At 54.2% G+C, this 23,138-nt stretch overlaps 1 protein-coding gene across 4 annotated transcripts in view; it reads right to left on the reverse strand.

Annotated features, from left to right (window-relative positions):
• MLLT6 (MLLT6, PHD finger containing) overlaps positions 1-23,138 on the reverse strand; it is a 44,728-nt gene that overhangs the window by 8,952 nt on the left and 12,638 nt on the right. For 3 of the 4 annotated variants that reach the window (XM_084496541.1, XM_084496543.1, XM_084496544.1), the window contains 6 exons: positions 22,696-22,803; positions 13,801-13,899; positions 6,724-6,898; positions 5,362-5,961; positions 3,856-4,040; positions 3,002-3,119 (listed from right to left, as the gene is read on the reverse strand). In XM_084496541.1, coding sequence (XP_084352667.1) covers positions 3,002-3,119; positions 3,856-4,040; positions 5,362-5,961; positions 6,724-6,898; positions 13,801-13,899; positions 22,696-22,803 — 1,285 coding nt within the window. The remainder of the gene's footprint in view (positions 1-3,001; positions 3,120-3,855; positions 4,041-5,361; positions 5,962-6,723; positions 6,899-13,800; positions 13,900-22,695; positions 22,804-23,138) is intronic. The other variant, XM_084496542.1, reaches the window with a different exon arrangement.

The following is a 23,138-nucleotide window of genomic DNA, read 5'->3' on the forward strand; positions in this document are numbered from 1 at the left end:
CCGTGAGGGACATCTCCTATCCAAGCACTGAGCAAGGAGCGAGGTGGATTCAGCTGCCATTTGCTCTCCATCCCCCGAGCCTGCCAGCCTGTGAACACACGTTCCCCTCGCTCCAGGACGTGTCAGATGTTGTGACTACAGCCTGCACCAGCTGGCTGGCTCGCCCCTCCTCTTCTTCACACAATAAGAGACGTTTCTCATGTGCAAGAATCCAGGAAGTCTCCTGCAGGGAACACTGCAAGGCGCTGTGATTTACAGGGTAGTGCCCTGAGCAGGGCAATAAGTTATTGCCAGTGTTTTCTGCTGCTAAGAACAAGCACGTGCAGCTGCTGTTCGGCAGCTCTTAGGTATGAGACCGATCCTCACCCCTTCGTCCATATGGGAACACCTTCCTGACCATCAGCTAGAACTGGTTCACCTTTTTGGGCAGAATCCACCACTTTCCAGCAGTTTCCAGCCAGCAGTTCCCAGCCAGCAGCAGCCTCTCGGTGCAAGGCACCACGTGGAGACAAGGTTAGCAAAGTCCTTGAGATGCTGGAAGACACGAAGCCTTCCTATTTTCTCCACTGATGATCAGCTACCAGAAGGCTGGGAATGGTTGTACTGCAGCAGTGCTTCTCCGTACCATTTTCATCCAAAGACCACCTCAACTTTTCAAAAAAAAACCACCCCCAGCCCATCACATGCAGCTTTGCCACCATAATTTAAACTTGCGACCAAATAAACATTTGGCTAAGCTCTGCCTGTCTGTGTGTTCCTGTCTTGTTTGCTCACACACCAGGGAGGTTGTGTGCATATACACAGTGCCAGTTTGCTGCAGCCAGGCTCCATCCTCAACTATCTGCTGGCCAGCACCACCCTGTTGTCTGGGGGACCGGGAGATGACTGAGTTATCACACAGAGACAGCACTTCGCAGGGCAGCAAGTAGGAAAAAGAGGCTTGGAGGCAACTGCAGAAGATAAATACGTTTGGCCTGTCATCATAATGAGGCAGGATCCAGGACAAGCCGTGGGAGGATGAACTAGACAGTAGCTAAGCAAGTGGGAAGATAAGAATCAGACTTTTTACACTGCCAAAGGCACCCGGTATCAACCTGCATCAGTGATAACAGTTTCTCAGTTCTCCCATCTGTAAGACAGGATAACACCATTTCCCTACATCACATTAAAATCACGAAGAGCTCAAATATTGCTGCCACGAAATCTATGTCTGCAGGGGATCTGTCTACACAGACACTCTCAGGAAAGGTAATCTGTTTTAAAGACAAGGCAGGAATACTTAAAACTTCACAACCACTCTGTTAACGACTTGGGATTAAAGCAGTCGTCACACTTTAAAATGAAAATGGCCACACAGGAGGTTTAATGCATGTTAATTAACCCCCCTGGAAAAAAAGGAGAATTTGGCTTAACACCCTCTGGGTCACTAGCTCCAGCAAGAGGAGATGGTGATGGAGAAAACTTAAAAGGTGACAACAGGAGCTGTTCTAAAGGCTGCCTGGAACTGGAAGAAACATGTCCTGAAACTCCTAAAATCCCAGACAAACAAAAAGAGCAATCTTGGAAATGGAAACTAAGGATCAAGCTTTCTCGAGCACTTTGGATGCTGGGCTTTGCCCACATGATTCATTCATTATTAGCCTCGGGGCTGGAACAGACTGCTGAGCGCTGTATTGTGCCTGAACCACAAGGCTGTTCCTGAAAGTTGACTTGCTTCCTTCTCCTGTCAGCACTTTGCCAAAATAACAGCAAAGGGGAAGTGGCAGCGGGTCATCTCCTCTCTCCTGTCGGTTGCCGCAAGGGAAGAATAACTCTTGGAATCATCCCATCCCTTCCTTAATTCCAGGTGACCGAATCACGCCTGGCTCAGAGCTCCCATGCAGTGCCCTCTCTCCCCTGGTGCCAGCTGTGCGGTTACCTCCCCGTGGCACTCGAGCAGACACAAGCTGCCAGCAGGGGCATGCAGACAAAGTGCTGCCAGTGACAGAGAGACAGACAGGGAACATCCATGGGCTTGCAGAGGTCATAAGCAAGCACACAAGTTCATTCATGCTTCACATGCAGGCATGCACGCTGGTTAAGGCGAACAGGGGCACACCGGCATCAGATTCTCCAGAGAACTCAGCCCTAAGGAGGACTGTGCCTTTTACAGTCCTGGCCTGTGACGCTGGGCAGAGTTTTACCTCCCAAGCTCAGCAGCCAGCATGCCGAGCTGCCAACGTTTCTGGGCTAGGGGAGCAGGAGACAGTCGCACCACTAACTGCAACATCTGAAAACCAGGAGGGTGCTTTTGTTTAACTACTGGTGCAAACCAAAAATCAGGCCCATTCTGCTCGGAAAAAAAAAAAAAAAGAAGTCTTATGATGCTTCAAGTTTCCTGCTTATTAACCAGGCAACTTTCCAAGAAAAATGAATTTGCCTTGGTGGGAAAAAATGAGCAGTTGTAAGCAATTCAGTGTTGGCACGTTCACGTTTGGAAGTTGAAAACAGTGAATTTTGCATTTCATGACAAAGCCAAAGCGGAAGAGCAGAAACTAACTCAAAACAGAGGTGGGAGATGAACACTAAGAGTGCAAGATCTCTCTCATTAAACAACAACAACAACAAGAAACCCTTCAGCTTATTTCGAGGAAGCAAAAGCTCGCAATAGTTTTCACCGGGTTTGCACAGCTTTAGTAGGTAAAAAGGCGAGAGATTTCCGTAGGGAAGGATTTCCACTCTTGCACCTCCTCAGCACGTGCCCAGGGACACGCGTTAGCCATTGGACACAGCAGCAGATGTGCTTTTACAGGACCGAAGGCCAAAACTTCCTTAGGGCAATGCAAGCACCTCCTGGCCTGGGGAAAAAGGCACTGTCCCTCTCTCCTAGCCCCTGGCTGTCACACGCATGGAATGGGAGCAAGCAGGGAGGGCAGCTGGAGAACTATGAGTGCGGTTGTCTTGCCTCTTCCAGGGAGACCCCTTCGGGAGCCCAAGCTCACATACCTTCTGGTTCACGTACCTGCCCGGCTGCTTTCCGACTGATTTAGGAGCGGGTTGATTGACAGCCCAGATGTGAGGGGGCTTCCGAAAATATGTGAGGAGGGGAGGCTGAATGTTGAACCTGCCAGTGAGAACACCTACATGGCAAAACAGGGGGGAGGGAGAAGAGAGAGAGAGAGAGAAATTACTTCTCAAAAATGCAAGAGGAAAATAACTTTTCATTATCCCTCCTCTTCCTGACTCTTGAACCCAGCTTGGTCTTGAGAGAGCGTTAAAAATATCTTCTTGGAAGTCTCGCTAGACAGCTGAAATCTTCCCAGCCCCATCTCAGAGCCAAGAGGCCTGAATGAGCTGCGTAACACTGGAGCTGTAAAACTAACTCCCTCCTCCCTGTAAAACACCTCTCGCTGTGAGCTCCTGACCAAGGACCAGGCTCTGTCTCCTGGCACACACGCAGCCCACCCAGCTGGGAGGTGCGAGCCCTCCCACCGAGCTATCTGTGCTGCACAGCGAAGGTAGGGCTGGCACCAGGGCCAGCAGCCAGCAAGCAGCAGGGATGCAGCACACGCACCGACAGCCAGGCCTCTGCCTCCCGACCGTCCCGTCCTGTCTGTGCTGCATTTGCAGCCAGTGCAGAGTGCCCTGCCCTTTTAGGCTGCAGTTCCTCTCTGCCCCCAAATGGGCTGCGATGCCAAATTGCCTGCATCTTTCTAGTGCCAGTGAGGGAAGCCACAGTTGGCAGCTCCCCTCCAATCTGCAGGAAGAAAAACAGCGTTCCCAAACGGAAAAAAAAGCAGCTCCTCTGTGCCCACAAGCTAGTCCTGCTCTGCCTGACCACCAGGCCCTCTCCTGCCCTGCTCCTGATGTTCTTACCTGCGTGGTGGAGACCGAGGAGGAAGAGGAGGCTGGGATGGTGCTAGCAAAGGGAGACCGGTTGAGCTGTGGGAGAGACGACGTACCCTGGTGTGCCAGCAGGCTGGAAGAGAGGGGTGTACTGCACACAGCTCGGAGCACTCCGCCCCCGTGGGAAATGGGGTCCTTGTTACTGGTGTAGATCCCTGCGAGGGGAGGAGACGCGTTAAGCATGGCCTGGAGGCAGCTGGCGCTGTGCAGGGCTTGGTCTCAGAAAGGGAGGGTGACGCCAAGCACGGGACCAAGCTGAACGTGCCCTTCGTGGCCCAGCACACAGTGATGGTGTGGCAGCCCACAGTCCTTCTGTCAGAGGTGTTTCCAGCCTTCCCCCCCCTTCTCATTTGCTGCCCACAGCCGGTACAATCGGGCAGAGAAACCACAGCACACCGTGACTCACCAAAGCCACAAGCCCGTGCTCGTGCTGAGCTATCCCCTCCCCTGCCACGGTGCCCACGGACCAAGGTGGGACACGGCCAGAGAAATGAGGAAGGAAGGTGAGGAGGGAGCTGGGAGGCAGGGGACCCGTCCAACTCCCCATCTGCACAGCCCCAGGTCGGGTCCTGCAGCGCTCTGCCAACATCTCTCCGCAGGAGAATGAGGGGATGAGCAGGGGGAGAGCGAGGCCTGGCAGCCTCCTCCTCCCTGAAATATCACTTTGTGGTTTGGGAGGGGGAAAGGCAGGGGAAAAAATTGGCCTAGGTTTATGATAATGGAGGTCCCAACGATTCCTGCAGCTCCTCTCCGCTCTCAGGCAGCGCAGACGAACGGGCCGCGGCTCCCAGACGCACACAGCAAAATTATATCCCCCCCCCCTTGCAATCTGACCTAAATCGGAGCATCTGCAAACAACCCACAATAGACCGATGACAAGTTCTGCTGCCAGAACAGTGTCAAACCTCAGCCCCGAGCTGCACGCCCCTCCTCTGCCTGCTGCCTTAACCCCTTCCTGCCGCGCATCCCCGCTGCCCTCAGCCCTGCCAGGCCAGGGAACTCCTCCGGGAACTGCTGGCAGCCTCTCGGCAGAGTTAACAGCATCCTCCAGCCCTCCGTGGATGTGGTCAGGCCAGAATGAAAGGGTTTGCTCTGAAAAGAGGGGTTAAACTTGAACCTCTCATGAGGATCCCTCATTTGGGGTCAGATTGCGGTTGTGCTGGTTTGGCCTGGGAACACCCCTGTCTGTAGGCTTCAGAAATTCAGCTCTGGTTTGCTGAGATGGTCCAGCACTCGAGGGAGAAGGGCTTGAAATGCTCCCAGCTCCAAGGAGAAATGAAGCTGACCCAGAGGAGACTGTGGGATGGACGCTATGATGGAAATGGGAGGCCAGACCTGGTTTTTACAGCTTCTGGGAACGAAAGCGAGGGACCGGACCCTGGGCAGCTGCAGGTTCAGACACCAGCCAAACACGATGCTGAAGAGAGCGGGGCTGGGAGCACCCGTGCACACCTGGAGCCCTAAGGGGAAACATACCTGAACTCAGCAGTGGGGATTCCATGCTGAGGCTGGGCAGGTTCCCCGTGTGGCTGAAGGGCCGCGAGGAGTTGCTGATGCTGGAGCTAACGAGGGAGCCCCCGGAGAAGGGCGACGAAGACGTAGACGTGGACCCAGCCAGCTGGGCACCCAAAATCTCTTTGCTTTTGCCCCCTTTCGGCCTGCCAGGCCCATGCTTGTTTTTCTTGCTGCCCTTGTGCTTCTTTTCTTTCAGCACCTCTCCCTCTTCCATGCTGAGGGACGGCATGCGCTTGTGGCTGCTGCTGCTGCCACTGCCGCCAGCGGCCCCGCTGCTCCCCACCGAAGGGCCGCTGACAGGGTTCGAGGCCTTGTAGTCCACAGGGGAGGCATCACGGCCTCGCTGCTGGCTCACGGCCGAGGTGGAGAAGCGCATGATGGACCCGAAGCCTGAGAAGATCACCTTCTGCTCAAAGATATCCCCCTTCTGGCCTTCATACAGAGGGGAGCAGTGCGAAGACGAAGAGGAAGAGACAGGCTTCCGGTACTTCTCGTCGTCCTGCTCGAGCTTGGGGAATGTCACGAAATCCTGGGAGCACTGCAAGGAGCTGCAGGAGGTGCCTGGGGGAAGCAGAGGGGAAGCAGATGTAGGAAGGCTCGCAGTGGCAATAACTCAGCCCGCAAAGCAACGAGAGCACGGTCACAAGGCAGGTCCCCTGGCACAGGCCAGAGACTGAGCTGAAGGACGCTTCTGTCACCTCCCAGCCCTGGTCCACCTCCCCCAGCTGCTCTCATGCTCTCTGGCGAGCACAAGCGGTGCACAAAGCAGCTTCATCCACCCAAACGTGCGTGTGTGTGCTCCCCGAGGCCCTGCACCACCACCCTCCCTCCCGCCCCGATGAGGGTCCCAGGAGATGGAGCACGCGAGCGGTTCTGACAACAGCTCGGAAAAGGACCGAGGAACATCAGAGCAGATGGGAGCCCTGCAAGGTTTCAACTCAAAGCTCAGGGGAGCCCGGGTATCAGGTTTTGGCTCAGGTCTCTCCCCCGGCACTCCTTAAAGCACTCCTGCAGACAGTACCACCTACGGAGGCGAGGGCAGGTGCTGCCCATATTGCCTGCGCGCGGTGTCCCCTTCCCTCCTCCCTCCGCTCAGACATCTGGATCTGTTCTGCCTTGCAGTGCAGCAGGCCTGCGCAGGAGGGGAGCTGTAACACTCATCCCACTCGGTTATTCCCTCTGTGCATGGAGCGAGTAGCAAGGAGACTTCTCCCTTTTCTCTTCGAGGGGTTACAGAGCAATCAGCAAAGATTCAGAGGGCTTAACGGTGAAGTGAAGCATCAGCCCCATCCCCTCTTCCCTGGCTTCTCCTTTGCCCCTTACCTGCAGGCTGGAAGGTCCCGCTGGAGGAAGCTGAGCTGAAGCCCGCCGAGCTTTTCCCACTTCCCGTCTTTTTCCCTTTGTGGCTGCTGCCATGGCTTGAGGACTTCTTGCCTTTCACCTCCGATCTCCCAACCTCTGAGGTCTCTTTGCTCCCCTCATGGTGGCTGGTGGAGCCCTGGCGAGCAGCAAGCACAGAGGTCACTCATTTGGGCCAGATGTGGCCGCAGCAGGGGCTCTTTTTATCCATTTCCCCTTACGAGAAGTAATTGCTCCCCCTGCCCACGAAGTGACGGCCAGCTCACATTACTCACAGGAGAAAAGCAGCATTCCCCCTCCACCGCTCCTTGGTGGCATCAGTCCTTCTACTCCTAGGGATTTCACTCATCCCATCTCACTGCAGGGAATTAAACAGGGCGCTGACCATCCCAGCACAGACACCAGAGATCCCTGTACCGTGGCCGAGAGGAGCACCCACCCTCCGAGGGCTCCTCAGCCCAAAGAAAATCTGAAAACTGCTGCGATTCAAGCACATATTTCAGCTGCATCTCTCAGGTGTGCTGCTCTCCACAAGGTCATCCTGCCTAGGAGAACCTGCCTGCCCTTCTGCTGTGATGGGAGATTCCCAATGCACCCACCCAAACCCCTCCACTGCCCATCTGGGGCTTTCCAAATCTACCGCAGCAAATATTCCGCACAGTGACATCGTTAAGCAGCATCTGACCATACAACAGATGCTCCCCAAACCCCATATAAGCCTCCGGGAGACAGGGAAGCCAGGGGGATGAAGAGGCTGGGCAGATGCGTGGAAATCCAGGAGCTTGGGAGGAGAGAGAGAAGTGTGGGAGTTGGGCAGAGGGGGATGAACTGAAAACCAGATTCCTCGGGGCACCCGCGCTAGGATGTGGAACCTTCACCTTCAAGTCACTTCAAAGCCTTCAGAGATCGCTTCCTGCAAGGTATTACTGCAACCAAATCGATATCATAGACGTGGTTCCAACGTGATGGCCACAGCCCAAAACACAACACCTGCACGTTAACGCCGACATCTTTTACTTCTCACTGAGAGCAGATACAGGGGAGACACGGGGACGCACAAAACCTTTCTGAAATTCCACTACCCCTGACTCCAGATGACCTCTTCTTAGGGAGAGCTAAAGAAAAAAGGGCTTGTAATGCAGACTCATGAATGCCCAGATAAAAATCTTCCCCCATTCCTCCCACATGGTTTAATCACTCCGCACAATGCAACAGCTGGCAGCCTAACACACACCAGATGTGCCGGGAATATGAAAGACAGGAGGAAGGGAGTGGTGGAAATTAGGGGGGGGAGAAGGGGGAATCTGTATTTTCTCATCACAGACTCCTGGATGTAGGAGATTAAGCCTTCTTGATTTATGAGCTCAGAGGGAGCGTGAAAATCTTTCTGACTTTCCACATCTGCCTGGAGGGGGAAAGGAGAGCGGTGCCTGGGGGCTACGGGAAGTCCTGAGAGTGTTCACAAAGTCACAGGAACGAGATGGCTCATGTCCCGGCAGATATGCAAAGCCCCAAATTTTCCCTCCATAAATTTCTCTCTTTGGAGCTCCCCACAAGGTGCACGGGGCCACGGGAGGGCAGGGGGAAACCACGTGAGGAGACATGTTCTAAATCTGGAGTGTCAGGAAGGGAGTGCAGGGCAAGTAATGAATTAGTGCAGGGTGGAAGGGGGAAACCTGAGCTGGGAAATAAATCTTAATTGCGAAATTAAAGGCAAAAAAAAAAAAAAAAAAAAAAAGAGGAGGGAGAGAGGCTGAGCTGGTGGTGGATGGCTGGACACTCACCTGCAGGGCTGATCTGACCTCACAGACCTGCCCGACAATCTCCCAGAGATTTGGGGGCAGGATTTTACTACCTACAGCCAAATGCTATCCTAGATAGTGTTTGCCAAAGAGGTCACGGCAGCTGGAACCGTACGGAGCTACCGGGAGCCCTCTGCACCACTGGGAGCCCTTCTCCAGCAGCCGTCCCAGGGAGCCTGCACGTTGGGGTGAGGGCCCAGGCACTGCAGCTGGGGAGCAAAGAGGGAAACTGAAACCGCCCTAAATCACTTCCCCTCCCCATGCCTCTGTTTCTTCCCCCCCTTTGCTCCGTGGAGCCTGCAAGCTCTGTGTGGCACTGCAGCCTTCCAGGAGACACACGAGAATGGCCAAGCACAACACGGCCGTGATTTGGAGGGGAGGGGCCCCGCTCCCTTAATGCCAATATTAATAATAGTAACGAGGGCTGCAATCCCGTCACCTCCCTAAGGAAGCAGATTCTCCAGCTCAGGGCTGCTGCCTAGAGGAGGCAGGGCTGGAGAAACCTGCAGGCTGGCTGCTTACGTTGGACATACACAGAGGTCTGAAGCTCTAGACCACTGGCTTTTCTCCAGCCCGGAAAGCTGTAGGTACGTGTGCATGTGCAGAAACGCCGACGTTCTGTGTGTTTTGCAAACAGGTGTGCATGGGGGAGAGCAGGCTGCGGAGAAAAAAAAAAAAAACAGGGAAGCGCTGGGGAAGCGAGAGCTCCCTTTCAAAATGAGGCAGCAGTTGCGTTTTGAAGCCCTGTTTTAAGCACCCAAGTACAAAACGTCATCGGAATGAGCCTGCTGCCCCGGCTGGAGGTGACAGGCTGGCGGGGAAACTCCTGCCTTCACCCCTGAGCCGGGAGAAGTGAGCCAAAGTCGCGCGGGCACCCGAGCACAGGCATGCACGCACCTCCTCCCCCCGGCACTCGCTGTCCCCCGAGGGGCCGTACCTGTTTCCCGGCCTCTCTGTGACACTGTGCAGCACCCAAGCTCTTCATTCATTAATTTATTTATGGGAAATCAGAAGAGCATCTCTTTGCCTCCTGATTGGCGGGGCGAGCTCCTAGAGGGAACCACTGACGAAATGCAGAAGGGGTGGGGGAGGCCGGTGCAGCCTCGAAAACACACAGAGCTGCTTTGCCCTGGATTAAACTACTGGCGAGGGGAAGCAGGGAGGACGCAGCACAAGGAACAATGCGACGAGAGCAGGAGCTCCTCCAGCCCACTCGGCACAGAGCGATGTGCTGAAGCAGCCGCCCGGGCAGACCGTAAGCATCAGCTGCCTTCCCCGGCTGGATCGCTCGGTAGAGGTCAAATGAGTCTGCCAGGAGCCTTGGGCAAAGCGCTCGTACGAGCTACAGCATTTGTAGCTGAATCCTGTCAGCAGAGAGATCAGGCAGCGCCGTGCTGCTGGTCTTCACGGGCAGGGGCAGAAGACACGGATGGGCTGGAGACTGTGCCTTTAACTCCTTGATGTCCCCGGTAAATTCACACTCGTGTCAGGACAAGGGATGCTAGAAGGCTCAGGGATGCTCGCTGCGAACATCCATGCTGAGACACGCTCTGACAGCAGGGGGAAGGAGCAGCCTCCCCCCACAAGCCCCTTCCCCATCACCGCTACCGGATTTGCCCGAGCAAAGCGCGGCGCAGAGGTTCCCGGGATCCGTCAGCCCCAGGCCTGCCGGTAGACGCTGAGAGCTCAAATAACAGTGGGAAACCTGGAAAACCTCCCCGCTGCCGGTGGCTCTGCAGCCGCAGCCCTTGGCCCTGCTGCGCTCCCTCTCCCAGCACCTGATGGGGGTGGGTGCGGGGAGCCCTTGGCATCCGCAGCTTCAATTACCAAACCCAGAGCGAGCCAGATGTTGCGGCCCAAAACACGTAGCATGTGCGAGTGTGTGTCAACAAGTGATCGTGATGTCTACAGCTGGCAGGAGGAGGCAGCTGGGGTGGCTTGCGATCCCGCAGATTTACTGCAAGTGCAACAGAGAGCGGCAGGATGGCTCCCCGGGGGCGGCGGGGGGGAGAAGAGAGGCTCTGTGCGTGCCGCCCGGTGTGCTCGCTGACACGGACGGCCAACACCGAGCTCCAGCTCCACAGACAGACCCCAAGCACAGACCCTGAGCACAGACCCCGAGCACAGACCCCAAGCACAGACCCCGAGCACAGGAACCGCCTGCTGAATGCATCTGGCAGCGTGCGGCTGCAGAGCCGGAGCAGCCCCGGCTGCCAGGGCTTGCTGGTGAGCCTCATTGCTCTTCCCCTGGCAAGAAACCCTGCTCTGCCCCAGGCCTTCCCCACGAATGCCATCTTTCCAAGAGGCTTTTCAAAAGCATTACCAGTTGGCAGCACTTTGGGATTTTGGGACGGACCACATGAAAAAGCTAGGAGCTATTACAGCCAGACACCATTACGCAGAGGGGATGCTTTCTGCTTCCCTCCCACTCCCCAGAAAGTCTGCAGGAGCTGCAGGTAGCCAGCATGACAACAAACCAGAGTCTATATCCAGCACAATCCCTCCTAATCCATCCAAAAACCCCAGCCTGGGAGCACCTTTGGGGGATTTTCAGTCCATCTGCTCTCTTGCAGGGATGCTCCTGGGCCCCACAAGCAAGATTTGCTCCTCTTTGAGAGCAATGGCAATGGCATTGCCTCAGGACGCTTTTCAGAGGCAGGAGGAGAGCTCAAAAGAGGTATTACGAAAAGTCATTTATGTGCTGTGAATTCACACCCTAGTTTCACTTTCCGGTGTAGATGAGAGCTGAGGCCACCGCTATGTGTTCAGTGCGTTCATCCCCAAAACCAGAGTGAGGCAGTGAGAGCTCGTCACTGCACGGACAGGGCATGGACGTCTGGTCAGGTCCCAGTGTCAGGGATTAATGGCATTTGGGTTCCTAGAAGACGCAGGGAAGCACTTCAGTGAGACACTGAGAACTCTGGCAGAAGTCAGAAGTCTAGCACAACCGATTTCCAGAGGAAACCACATCAAAGGACCTTCATGACTGAACGGTTCAAGAGGGGAGCACAGGGTGGACACCACAGTAGGTGAAAACTGGAATTGAAAAATAAAGCTGGATTGCAAAGTTAAAGAAAAACGGGAACCCAGAGGTGGGGTTGCCTGAGGGAATGAGGAAGTGGGACACGATGGCACAAGAAGGACCAGCAGTGCTGTTCTGCAGAGTCACACCACCACTGCCAGCTTTGGTTTTGCTGCGTGTACCCTACCCGCCCTCCAGCACACTGCTGGGACGAGCAGCACTAAGCTAAAACCCAGAAAGGACAAAGATGGCTTGGGCTTCAGAGAGGAAACTGCTTGGACACAGTACATTAATGCATGAACGTGTTCTCAGAGCTTTACATTAGTCTAACCGCTGCAATGCTGCGCTGGTGCAACTCTCCAGAAAGCCTCACGCAACCACCCCGAGGGGTTTGTGCAGGGTGCTTTTGGTAACAGAGAGCTTGAACAATGCTTTGAGAAACTGTGCACAAAAATGCAAGGGAAATACATTCTTTGTTATGAGGATTAATAATAACTCCCTAGGGAAACACTAAAACCCTGTCACTCAAGCACAGCTACAGTAATTAGGATCTCCTGAATTTTAGCTTACAAAGAGTTGAAAGCTGCCTGTAAAACTCAATTGCACCCTTCCCTCCTCATTTATAAAGGTCTGGCAGGGCTTTGGAGGAGACAGTGGGTAAGTGTCTAACAACCACTCCAGCTGGCCAAGAGTCAGGGTTTGGATTTCAGTTTAGTCTGAAAATAATCTTGGTAGGCCATCAGCTCCCGCCAGCTCTGTTCACAGGGTGAATCTGCTGTTCCCAAAAGCCAGAGCTGAGCTGCCTCGACACGGGTACAGGTAAGTCAGGAGTGGCTGCAGCTCGCAGCTAGTCCTCCATTCCGTCCTCCTGCAGCTTTCTGCTTCTCCCAGCTAAGGCTGCCTTTGCCATTTCAGCTCTAAACTGCATCTTCTCCCTGCTTCCACACTTGGCCTCACGCAGAAGACAGAAAAACCTCTCCAGTCCCAACCCAGAACAACCCCGTGCTGATCAGCAGGAGCTTTCATTCTTCCAGACTGCCCCTGCAGCGCTTCTCACACTTGCAGACCCTGCTAGCCTGTGAATTTTCAGTTTCACAAGGCAGCCCTGCCATGTATCGGGCACACGAGCCTTTCCAAGTAGCATTTCTGTGCCCAAAAGGACATTCCTGGGACATGTTATCTATTTGCTCTAGCAGGAGCTCGGCCCTAATCATAGTCTCACACCAGAACAGCCCTGCTGAGGAGCTGCATTAATTTGCTTTCCCACTACAGAGAGGGGGGCACAACTCCAAAGGTCCACGCGCTGGAGTAACCTCACTTGTTCCCTGACACTGAAAAACTGCAAACTTGGCCTTCACCTTGTTGCATGCAGGCTTGAGGCAAGTTCCACTGTGGCTATTCTGCTTTGCTAGAGTTTGGATCTGGCATGAGTTACAGAAAGCTCAGGGCTGTCCTGATTTACACCCAGGTGCAAGAGCCGACGTTGGCAGCACAGCTCCAGCAGTGAAGAGCAGAAACCCACTGACATCCTGCCGCTGCCCCACCAGCCCTGGGCACTGAGCAGACTCTGGGCAGCCAAATCTTCCTTCTTCTTACCTCAGGAGCAAAACAGGCCACCACACGGTGCCTGTCTGCCTTCATTTTCCTGAAACGGAGGAACTAAACGGGACCCAACCTCCTGTTGTCTCACACAGTAAAGCAACCTCTACTATGCACTTCGAAGATCTTACATGCATGTAAGATTGTCTGGTTTTTCCCCCTAGCTCTATCAGTTTGTCTAATAAAGGATAACGCCTCCTCCCACAAGCTTGCCTTGCTTACCTACCTGCCTGAGCTGATTACCATGTGGCAATACAAAAGGCCAAAGCCTGGATATTTATCTATTCTGCAAGAGCTTTAAATCTGAACATCTGCTGCAGAACAGGCTGGCACTTCCAGCTCGATCACTTGGGAGTTCAGCTCCATGATTGTGTCATCAGTGCTGACAGAAACCGAGACAGCTGCCGCGTTAAGTTCCCAAGGCGGGCGTTGAGGTGGGGAGGCAGGCAGAGAGAGTGAGAATGTGACGAATCAGGAATCGAAATAAGTGGACAAAAGCTCTTTCTCTCCTCTTCTGCACCATCCTTCCCACTTCCTCGGAAAGCCAGCCTTGGTGGCTTCCTCCTTCCCTCTCTCCCCACCCCGCACTCACACGCTCGCATCCTGCGGGTTTGGTACCTTTTCTGCAGCGACGGGCACCGAGGCTGGCGTAAGGCTGGTGGGAGATTCTGGACGTTTTTTGTGCTTCTGTTTAGGTCTTTCCTTGTCCTTACGACTCTGCAAAAGAAATCAGAGAATACTGGAAGGCTCTTTTCCTCTGCTGAGAATAGCAGTTGTAAGGGAAAAGAAAGGAGGGTGTGTAGGGGTGGATTTACAACCATACATTCATATTCCTCTTCCCTTCTCCACCCATCCACAAGAGCCCAGTATCCCTTCCCCCACGCCCCAGCTTCTGGCTGGGAGCGTCCCACTATCTCTGCCCCAGCTGCAGCCAACATCTGGAGCACAGAATATCAACAGAAGCCCCTGAATCAGTTTATGGTAAGATGATAGGGAAGGATTTAACAAGCTCTGGCTGATTTCAAGAAACCTGAGCTTTCCTCTTGCTATTTCCCCAAAGGGGCTCTGTGCCCCCTTATCCTCACTCTCTTCCTTCTTCAAAGGCTTCTCGGATACACCCTGTACAGCCAGCGGAAGGATCTTGACTCCAGCACGTGTTGCACGTGCACAGGTAGAGAGATCAGTCAGGGGAGATCTCAGAAACCACGCTTGAATCCAACCCAGAGATCCTCCCCACCTCCTCTCCCAGCAGAGAACAGCTGGGCTGGGTCCATCTCTGCTAACTGCAGCCAGACTAGTTAGATTGATTTCTTCATCCTGTTTTCTCTCTCACTAAAACCCCACAAAGATGGGATTCTTCAAGCTGCAAACCAAGGAAAAAATCGTGGCCTGAGAAACACGGAGCGCTGCCCACCCTGCTGCTACGGTCTCCTGGGGAACGCACTGCAACCGAAGTGGCTGTGCTTGCGTCCTGCTATCTGGATGTTTATGCTAAAACCGAGATGTTTTCAGGGAATGGACTGAAAACACACGCCTGTGACAGGCCATGGCTCCCACTGAAGTCAGTGGGGGTTGTGGATGCCCGAGCCAGCTGGCAGGCACGGTGGCAGGATAGGAGAGCGTGCTCCATCACATGCTCCTGCTTCCTCACGGTCTTCCTCAGCCGCGTGCTCCTGTAGGGACAAAGCTGGCTGGCAACGGGAGCTTTTCTGTGCTACTGGTGTCAGCTAAAGGCACGGCCTGCTTGGCTGGAGCTGTGGAAACTTTTGTGCTCAATTCCAGCCTTGCCGGTGTGGTCACTGGTCTGTGGATCAAGAGATCTGCTGTCAGACAAACACCTGGATGAGAGGTAGAAAAATCCATCCTCTTGGTTTTTTTTAGGGGAAAGAATGCCTGCTCTGGTACTGCTCCCTCACGTGGGTGCTTTAATCTAGAAGCTGAAGCCCTCCCTGTCCACCAAAGGTGTGTTCAGAGCAGGGCAGTCACGTAGGAGCTCACTGACTCTCCAGGAGGATGCTGACTGCTTCCTCGGGCAGGCAAAGCCCTGAGATGGGATGCTGGCAGAGGGAAGATGCAACTGCAGTAATGGATCAGCTCTGCTGTGGTGTTTTATTAATTAATTTTTTTTTGAGAGAAGAAAGTGGAATAATTAGCTTACAAACAATATGTTAAATGTAAAAAGAAAAAAAAAAGGGGGGGGGAGGAGAAGGGGCAGGATTAAAAGGCTAGAGCAAGAAGGCGTGAAGTCATGCAGAGGTGAAGCAAAAGCACTTCAGATACCGGCACCTCTCAGCGTGGCTTTGGCCGAGTTCTCAGTGCCCTTGGACACGAGGCCCACCCGCAGCCACCAGTGACCCCGCCGGCGTAAATCCGCCACCAGGCCACAGCGGCTTTCTCTGGGATGAGCTGGTGGAAGAGGGAGGCAAATCCAGCCAAAGCCTCGCTGCTCCTGCTGGGTGTCCGACCGAGTACCAGCAGCGCTCCCGATATCCACCCATCTCCATCATGTTATCACCAGACTCCTGGTGTTTGCCATATCTGCTAAAGCCTCAGTTCCTGGAGCTACAGCATTTTGCAAGGATCTCTGTTTTTTCTCATCTTTTTTCCCCTTTTTTTCCCCCTTTCTTCAGCACACATTTACAGCTTTGGCACTGAATGAGAAAAGCTTGAGAATGTGATTTCTACAAGCTAAGTGCTGAGACACGAACTTAAATGAAATCTTGACTAAATCTCACGATGTTTTAAATACTCGGGGGCTTCTCTTGCTATAAATACTGCCCAAGTCTCGTGGGCTATCTAGGACAGGAAGATGGGAAGCAGTGGCGCAGAGTTACGCCTGTCGCAGGCTACGTGCCTCAGTGGCAGGGCTGGGACCGGTTGTTCGTTATCCCACCAGCAGGAACAATTTGCACTCACTTGGTAGCACGCAGCAGAGAATTTCAACGAGCTCAGGAGAGCTTCTTCATATCCGCATCTCGTTTTACAAAAGGAGAAAGCAGGGCACGTGGGATGAGAGATCTTGCAACGATTTCACAGCAAGTCATCCAAAAACGCAGGCAGAGAAGGCAGGCAGGCACCCTGCCCCACCGGACACACGGTCGCCCACTTGCAGCCACGCAGAGAAGAGAGAAATGGAAGCAGGAGCCAGACCCTCCCTGCAAAACGTTTTGCCAAATAACTGCACAAACTCGGGTCCTTCAACTTCCTGAATACCACAGAACTTATTGTCATCTTCCGAGCCCCAAATGCATTTCGCTCATAAAGGTGCGACAGGCAGGACTAAAACATGATGCTGCAAACGCTAACGAGACAGCCCTGGAACCGTTTAACTTCACAAATCAAAGTCAAGAGGAGAGAAAAGAGAGCTGAGCCACTCTGGCTAATGACAAAGAACCTCCACACCTACACACACACGTGTGGGGAAAGGCAGGAACGTCCTGACTGTCACCACTGTGAACCATAAAACCTCCCCCAGCTTCGCTGTGATGGCAGCAACCGAACTCACATCCTCCAGCTTCAAAATCCTGGCTGTCTGCTGTCTGAAAAAGCTCTCCTTGCGGTGCAGAGCCTACACCCGCTAACTGAGCAGTCCCCCGGCTGCATGTAGGAGTGCGGACATATGCACGCATTCAGCAAGAAGCCAGCCTGCACAATAGGGACCAGATTTCTGGAACCCTCCGCTCCCATTCAGATGCTCGGATAAACGATCAGGTTTTCCGAAACGCTGGGTAGTGAGCTCTTTTGAAGATCCTGCCCTGACTCCATGTGCTGAGCAACTGCACTTTGAACTACGCAGGAAATCTGTCCCACAGAGCCCGGCTTTCGTGCTCTGCTCAAAGTGCTGCGCTGCACCCAGGGCCGCCGCAGCCCGTCGAGGAGCCGACCCGTGCCGCACACAGCCCCCAGCCATGCCCACCGCTCACCTTGCTCCTCTGCCGTGCCCACCCACTGCCTTTCCCCACCCCACAGCATCTCCTTATCCAGGCTCTGTGCAGCTCCTGCAGAAACCCACAGGGGATGGAGCCCGGGAGCTCTCAGTCTGCAGGCGGCAGCCCCCGAGCTTTGCAGAGCCGGGTGCTCGCTGCCTTCGTGCACCCAGCAGGACCCCTCTGCCCCCTCCAGCTGCTCTCTAACGCTTTTGGGTCCTCAGGCAACATGGTTTGACATCTTCTTCAGTATCACTGGATAAACACAGCGTCCTGGGCTAAACAGTCAGGACAATTAATGCCTTGGGCCATAGGGGCAGGACAATTAATGCCCTGGCCTAAACGAGCAGGACAATTAATGCTTTACCCAGTGGAGGTTCTGCACAGGGTGCAAGGACCGAGGCCCTGGGTCGGTCCTGGTGCTCAGTCCCTCCTGCCCGTGTTGACACGCACTAAGACAACCCGGGGCGTTCCCCAGCTCACACCAGCGGCTTTTAAAACGTGTGGGTTCTCTCTCCAGGAACCGGAAGGCTTCAAATGCTTCCTGCACGAGCCGCAGGGTGCAAACAGAGAGGGGAGGGTGAGAGGAGAGGAGGGAAGCAGCACCGGCCCCCCGCATCTCAAGTGACCCTCCCCACCTGGCTTTTCTGGGCCCAGAACTTCGCCTGGCTGTGCCACGAAGCAGGACTCAGGGGAAGAGGAGGAAGCAGGGAGGATGCAGCGGGCACAGGGAACCTTCCACCGCCCCCATCCCATCTTTGCAGGCAGAAGCCGGGCCCTACCTTGCAGCCGCTCGGCGCTCCCTGCGGCAGGCGGGCTGGCTGGGCGAGCTGCGGTCTGCAGGGAACATGAACCTGCCCCCAGCAACAACCTCGGTGGAAAACAAACTCTCCCCATGCAGGGCCGAGCAGCTGGGGCTTGGCATGTGGGCACGGAGCAGGCCAGGCCTGCGGCGGGGGGAGCGCGGCCGCATCGGGGGCGTGCCAGCGCCACAATCTCCCTTCGAGCTCCCCAGCGCAGGAGGAATGAAACAGGATCTCCGGCTGCCAAAAAGGGCTGTGCACAGCTCCCTCTCGCTCCCCCCACCGCCGTCTCCCCTTCCCTGAGCCCCCTCTTCTAATCTGCTGGACACCAGCAGTGGGATCATTAAAAGTAGATTGGGCAGGGGAAGGAGGGAGGGCAGAGCCAGGAGCTGGGAAGAGCCAAGCGGGCTCTGCTGCTCCCTCCCTCTTTCCCAGGCTCTCTGCACTCCCTGCCCAGAGGAGGAGGAGGAGGAGGAGGAGGAGGAGGAGGAGGAGGAGGAGGAAGCCTGGCTCTGAGCTGCAGCCATGGCAGCCACAGCGAGGAGGAAGGCAGCACCGGGCAGAGGGGCACCAAACCCCTGTGATCTCAATTTGTGATCTCAAATTGTCGCTGCGCCCCTGCTAACTGAAGGACTGGCTGGGGGTGGCGAAACACCTGCGTAAGAGGCCCCAGTAAGCCAAGCAAGGATGCTACAAAATGAGGCTATTACAGCTAGATGAGAGCAGGTCTAGGTCCAGCACTCCCTCCCCGAAACACTGTGTCTCGTGAGCAGCCACCTGCATCCCAATCGGAAAAATCGTCCGCTTGGCTCCTCGGTGCCTGCGTGGAAACAAAGCCCCGAGAGGCAGACCTCCCTCACCAACTCGGAGGCGAGCACAAAGCCCCTCACAGAACCCCGCGGGTTTAGGTTTCAGCCCAGCACAGCTTCTGCAGTGTGCTGAGTTTCAGCGCGGCTCATTTCCTCTGCTGGCATCTGGGCCAGACAGACAGACAGACAGACGGACAGGCAGACGGACGGGCGGTGGGGAGGGAGGCTCTGCCGTGCATCTGCTCAGCCACCACGGGACTGGGGGCTGCAGGGAGAAGGGGCAGGACAGCCACAGGCCTGGTGTCCCCATAAAGTCCCCCCTGTAGCTCGGGAGGCAGTTCAGGAGCTCAAGGTATATTCCGGGACAGGGACCATTCCTCCCTGCTCCTCCCATAACGATGTCCCCTATCCAAATTAAAAACTCCCCCAATTTTGCTCATGGGCTCCCTGTGCTCCCTAAGAACAGCTCTGGATGAGGTCTCTCCTGGTGGGGTTTGTGCCTCCGAATGTTGCAGTGTTTCGGAGTCCGTGCTCGGCCGCTCCTGCGGGGACAGATTTCATTCCACCAAGTGTAGTGATTTTTTTCTGTGCATTTCCAGCAGACAATATAGGTGACAGAACATCTGTACTTCATTCAACCCCTGTGCGTCATCCAGCGTTTTCTTGGTATTTGGCTATTGTTTTCTTTCTTTCTTTCTTCTTTCTTTTTTTAAACAAACCCTGCGAAGGCTCCCACAGGGTAGAGCGCACACATGGCAATACCCAGCCCAAAGAAATAAATGGGTTTGGTTTCTCTAAGGCCTGGTGTGTTCTGAGGAAAACTCAGGGCCTGGAGCCTTCCCATTTTCAGGACAGCACAGAAGGAAATGCTTGGGCTGGTATCATTTGTGACTGAGAGGGGCGGGGGATCCTGACGCTGGTTGCAGTCCTACATCACAATTGTCCCTTGTCCCGCGGAGAACAAGACTCTTCACAAATGCCAAGCCGCTTTACAGAAGGGTTTAGGAGTCCAAATCCGGAGTCTCTGCTGTCTTCCTTCTCCCACTGAAGCCAGCGGGTTAAATCCGGTGCCCCTCAGTCAGGTTTCCTCTAAAAAAACAGCCGGAGAGCCCTGCACTGGAAGGGAGCACCTGCAGACTGGGGACTTGCACGCGTTTTGCTCTGCTGCTGAGTGCTCAGCTCCCCAGCACCGCCTGCAGCTCTGCGGGACGGGACTGGCTGTCTGTGCAGCTGGACAAGCTCAAGACAAAACCTCTCTGCTCCTGGTCAGCACAGCAGCACGCCCAGCACCCCTGAAACACGTGCAAGGAGATCACGCACTGCCGGCCACGGACTCCAAAACCTTTTTGGAAGTCCAGCCTCCTCCTTGGGTACCCCTTTAAAGTCTGCGTGCTCACACGGCCTCACACCCGTCCTCCCTGCACCCCACCACCCCCCCCCAGCCCTGCAAACAGCCCAGCACCTCTGGCAGCCTTCCTCACCCTGCCCACGCAGCTGCTTTACACCCCTCGTGCCCCTCTCTGAGCCGACTCCCCATCTGTAAGAGGAAGGAGAGGATCTTAAACTCGGCTGTGGCCGTGCCAAGAGACCCCAGCCCTGACGGGGCCCCTGCCGGAGCCGCTGCTCAAAGCACTACGAGCAGCCAGGAGGGGAGAGCAGCGAGGCAGCAGCAAGACGGAGCCTCTGCACGTTTGTGAGGAACCCAGAGGCTAACAATAGTGGCAAGCGCCACTGAGAAGCCTATAAATAAACCCGCAGTCCTCCTGTTTTCGCTCTCCCCCTGGCGCTGACCTGCTTTCCAGCCAGAGCCGGGAAGCGGCGCTCCCCTGCCCTACCTGCCGGCCACGAGACCGCGCTCCCACCCCGCCAGCAGAAGCTGTGCAAATATAGAAACCCGCCTCCAGCCCCCAGCCTGGGACCTGCACCGTCTGCCCGTTATAATTACAGCTGAGCTCTCAAATCCGCCGCCAATCACCCCGATCCTGCCCTCTCGCCACCCCCTCTGCCTGCTAAAAATAACGCGTTCCAGCGCAGCGCCAACCTTGTGCCAAGCGCTGCTCCCGGCCCGCGGCACAGATGCTCTTTCTCCCTCCTCCTCGCCTCGCAGCAGCTGAACACACAAGGGGAGCAAATACTCCAAATACGTTTTCCAGCCTCGTCGGCAGTTGGAAATTTACTGCCTCGGTGTCACAGCGGGGTGGGCACGGCTTTGGACGTGCAGCCTGGGGAGGGGAGGGTTGCCTGTTTGCCACCTATAGGGAAAGGGTTTGGGCAGGTTCCCCAGACACCAAGTGGGCAAGGTGGGCAGTGCTCCAACCCAGGTGGTGAGGGATAACCTCTGTAAATAAAGAGGGAGACGGCTTTCCTGCCCACACGGTTTATGGACTCTCAGCTGGGCCTGCCAGAAGGGTGCCAGCAGGTATTAACTGATGGCCACGCTGCTTTTGAAAGCCTGGATGCCCTTGTCCCTGGGAAATTGGGCTGGGATCCATCAGCCTTCAGCCACAAAACCCACCAGCATGTCGCTGGGCTGTTTCTGGATGTGGGTCACTATTATTACTATTCATAATGATGTATTGATTGTGAGGACGTCTACTGCAACAAGACAGAAACAAACAAACAAAAAAGAAAACAGCCAGACACCTAAAGCAAGACTGGAAAAATTCACACCACGATTTGAATGGGAATCACCAACTGGGTTCACGCAACACGGTAAATTTGGCTTTTGACCACAGTGGAATAAATCTAGGGTTTCTTGGTGGAGTAATTCTGGATTTCTCCTAGCAAAAAAAAAAAAAAAAAAACAGGATTTGGCCCATAAAGGATTAAAAACTATCTGACCATCCTGAAAGTATTCCTGCAAAAGTTATTTGTGGTCCAGAGCCTACAGCACTGTTTTGGACGGATGGGGTGCAAAGGAGGACGGCGGTACTACACTGAGAATTCTTGATATTTTAACAGCTGTATACATCAACAGATGGGGACGATTTCTTAGTTTGCTGTCACTTGCATTAGAACCTAAGTACTCCAAAAAGCACATGTCCCACCTATCAGAGCTATTTATTTTTTACAATAATAAACAGTTCACAAGCCTCTGGTCTCCTAATTTCTTTCGGTATAGACCCTTCCACACCAGAACCTGCACCCCTATCAGAACCCCAAAGTCTGCTGGGATTCTGCCTTACACATTCACTGCTGTTTTTCCTTGAAATATGAGCCTTCATCACGTGAGTCAGTTGGTTAATTATGAACCTTGGTGTGCTGTTAACATGTCCTGTAACACTGCAGCAGTTGTGATGAGTATGTCTTAACCTGCACAGTTAAACAAATAACTGTTGTACCTGTCAGATCTGGCATTCAGTGCACTTCTAAATACTTGTTCAGCAAAAATAAATTGTTTTCACAAGTAGATTTGAAGCAGGTGGCCAATCTGACTAACAATGTACTACCTAAGCTATGCTAGCTACTGTTGTTGCCTACAAGTACCCTGCCAGCCACAATGCAGATTGCTAATCAGTCCTCTAAAGCTTGGACTCTGGGATCTGAGGACAACGACCTCCAGTTTACGTTCCTGAGCTGCTGCATTTAAAACCACAGCCCAAAGTACTTTCACACAGATCAAGTCAGTAGCTGGAAACCATAGCACAATGTCACCCTCAAAGTGGACCTGCCCCAAGTTAGAAATAGGAAAGTCGCACATTTCGTGAGTGTGTTCTGCCAAGAACCCTCTGGCATAATCTGAACACACAAACTTGGCTCCACATTCCCCGTGGCTGTGCTGCTCTATTTACATACACATTTCTAGTGTTGTCTTTAGAAACACAGCCACTACTCACACCTCTGACTGTGAAACTCTTTGCAGAGTCAGGGCTCACCTGAGAAGCAAGCCATCAGTGCTCTCTGCACACTCTGCCCCTTCTCACCTCCATCCCACACGACTCTGCCTCTGAAGTGACAGCTCTGTGCAGATCTTACCTTCTTTGGCCTTTCGTGGTGGGATACGTGCTTCTCTTGAGCAGGGGACGTGGATCGACTCCGTCTTCCAGCAATGAAGGAGCTCCCTCCAGAGTGACGTGAGGTCTTCTGAGGTAAGTGGGGAAGGGAAGAGATGGACGACAGGGATAGGAGACAGGGAGAGAGAGAGGAATCTGTTATAGAGTCTGGTTTTCACTGTTACAGTGAGCAATGTTATGGTAAATGGCTTCTCTACAACATGCAGGGCCAAATTATAAAACTCCTAAAAATCCTGGGGTTTTGGTGACCCATGCACACTGACACTTCTATGAAAGGCACAGCAGCTAAGAGGCTGTTCTGTAAACAACAAGATAAATGGCAGCAGCAATATTGTGTGGAGAAGTCAGTCCTCCTGAGCAGCAGCGTCCATGTTTTGGTCTTGCGTGGGGTGTGGGTGTGTATGT

The sequence above is a fragment of the Aythya ferina genome, assembly GCF_964211825.1.
Source record: "Aythya ferina genome assembly, chromosome: 23".
Lineage (NCBI taxonomy): Eukaryota > Metazoa > Chordata > Aves > Anseriformes > Anatidae > Aythya > Aythya ferina.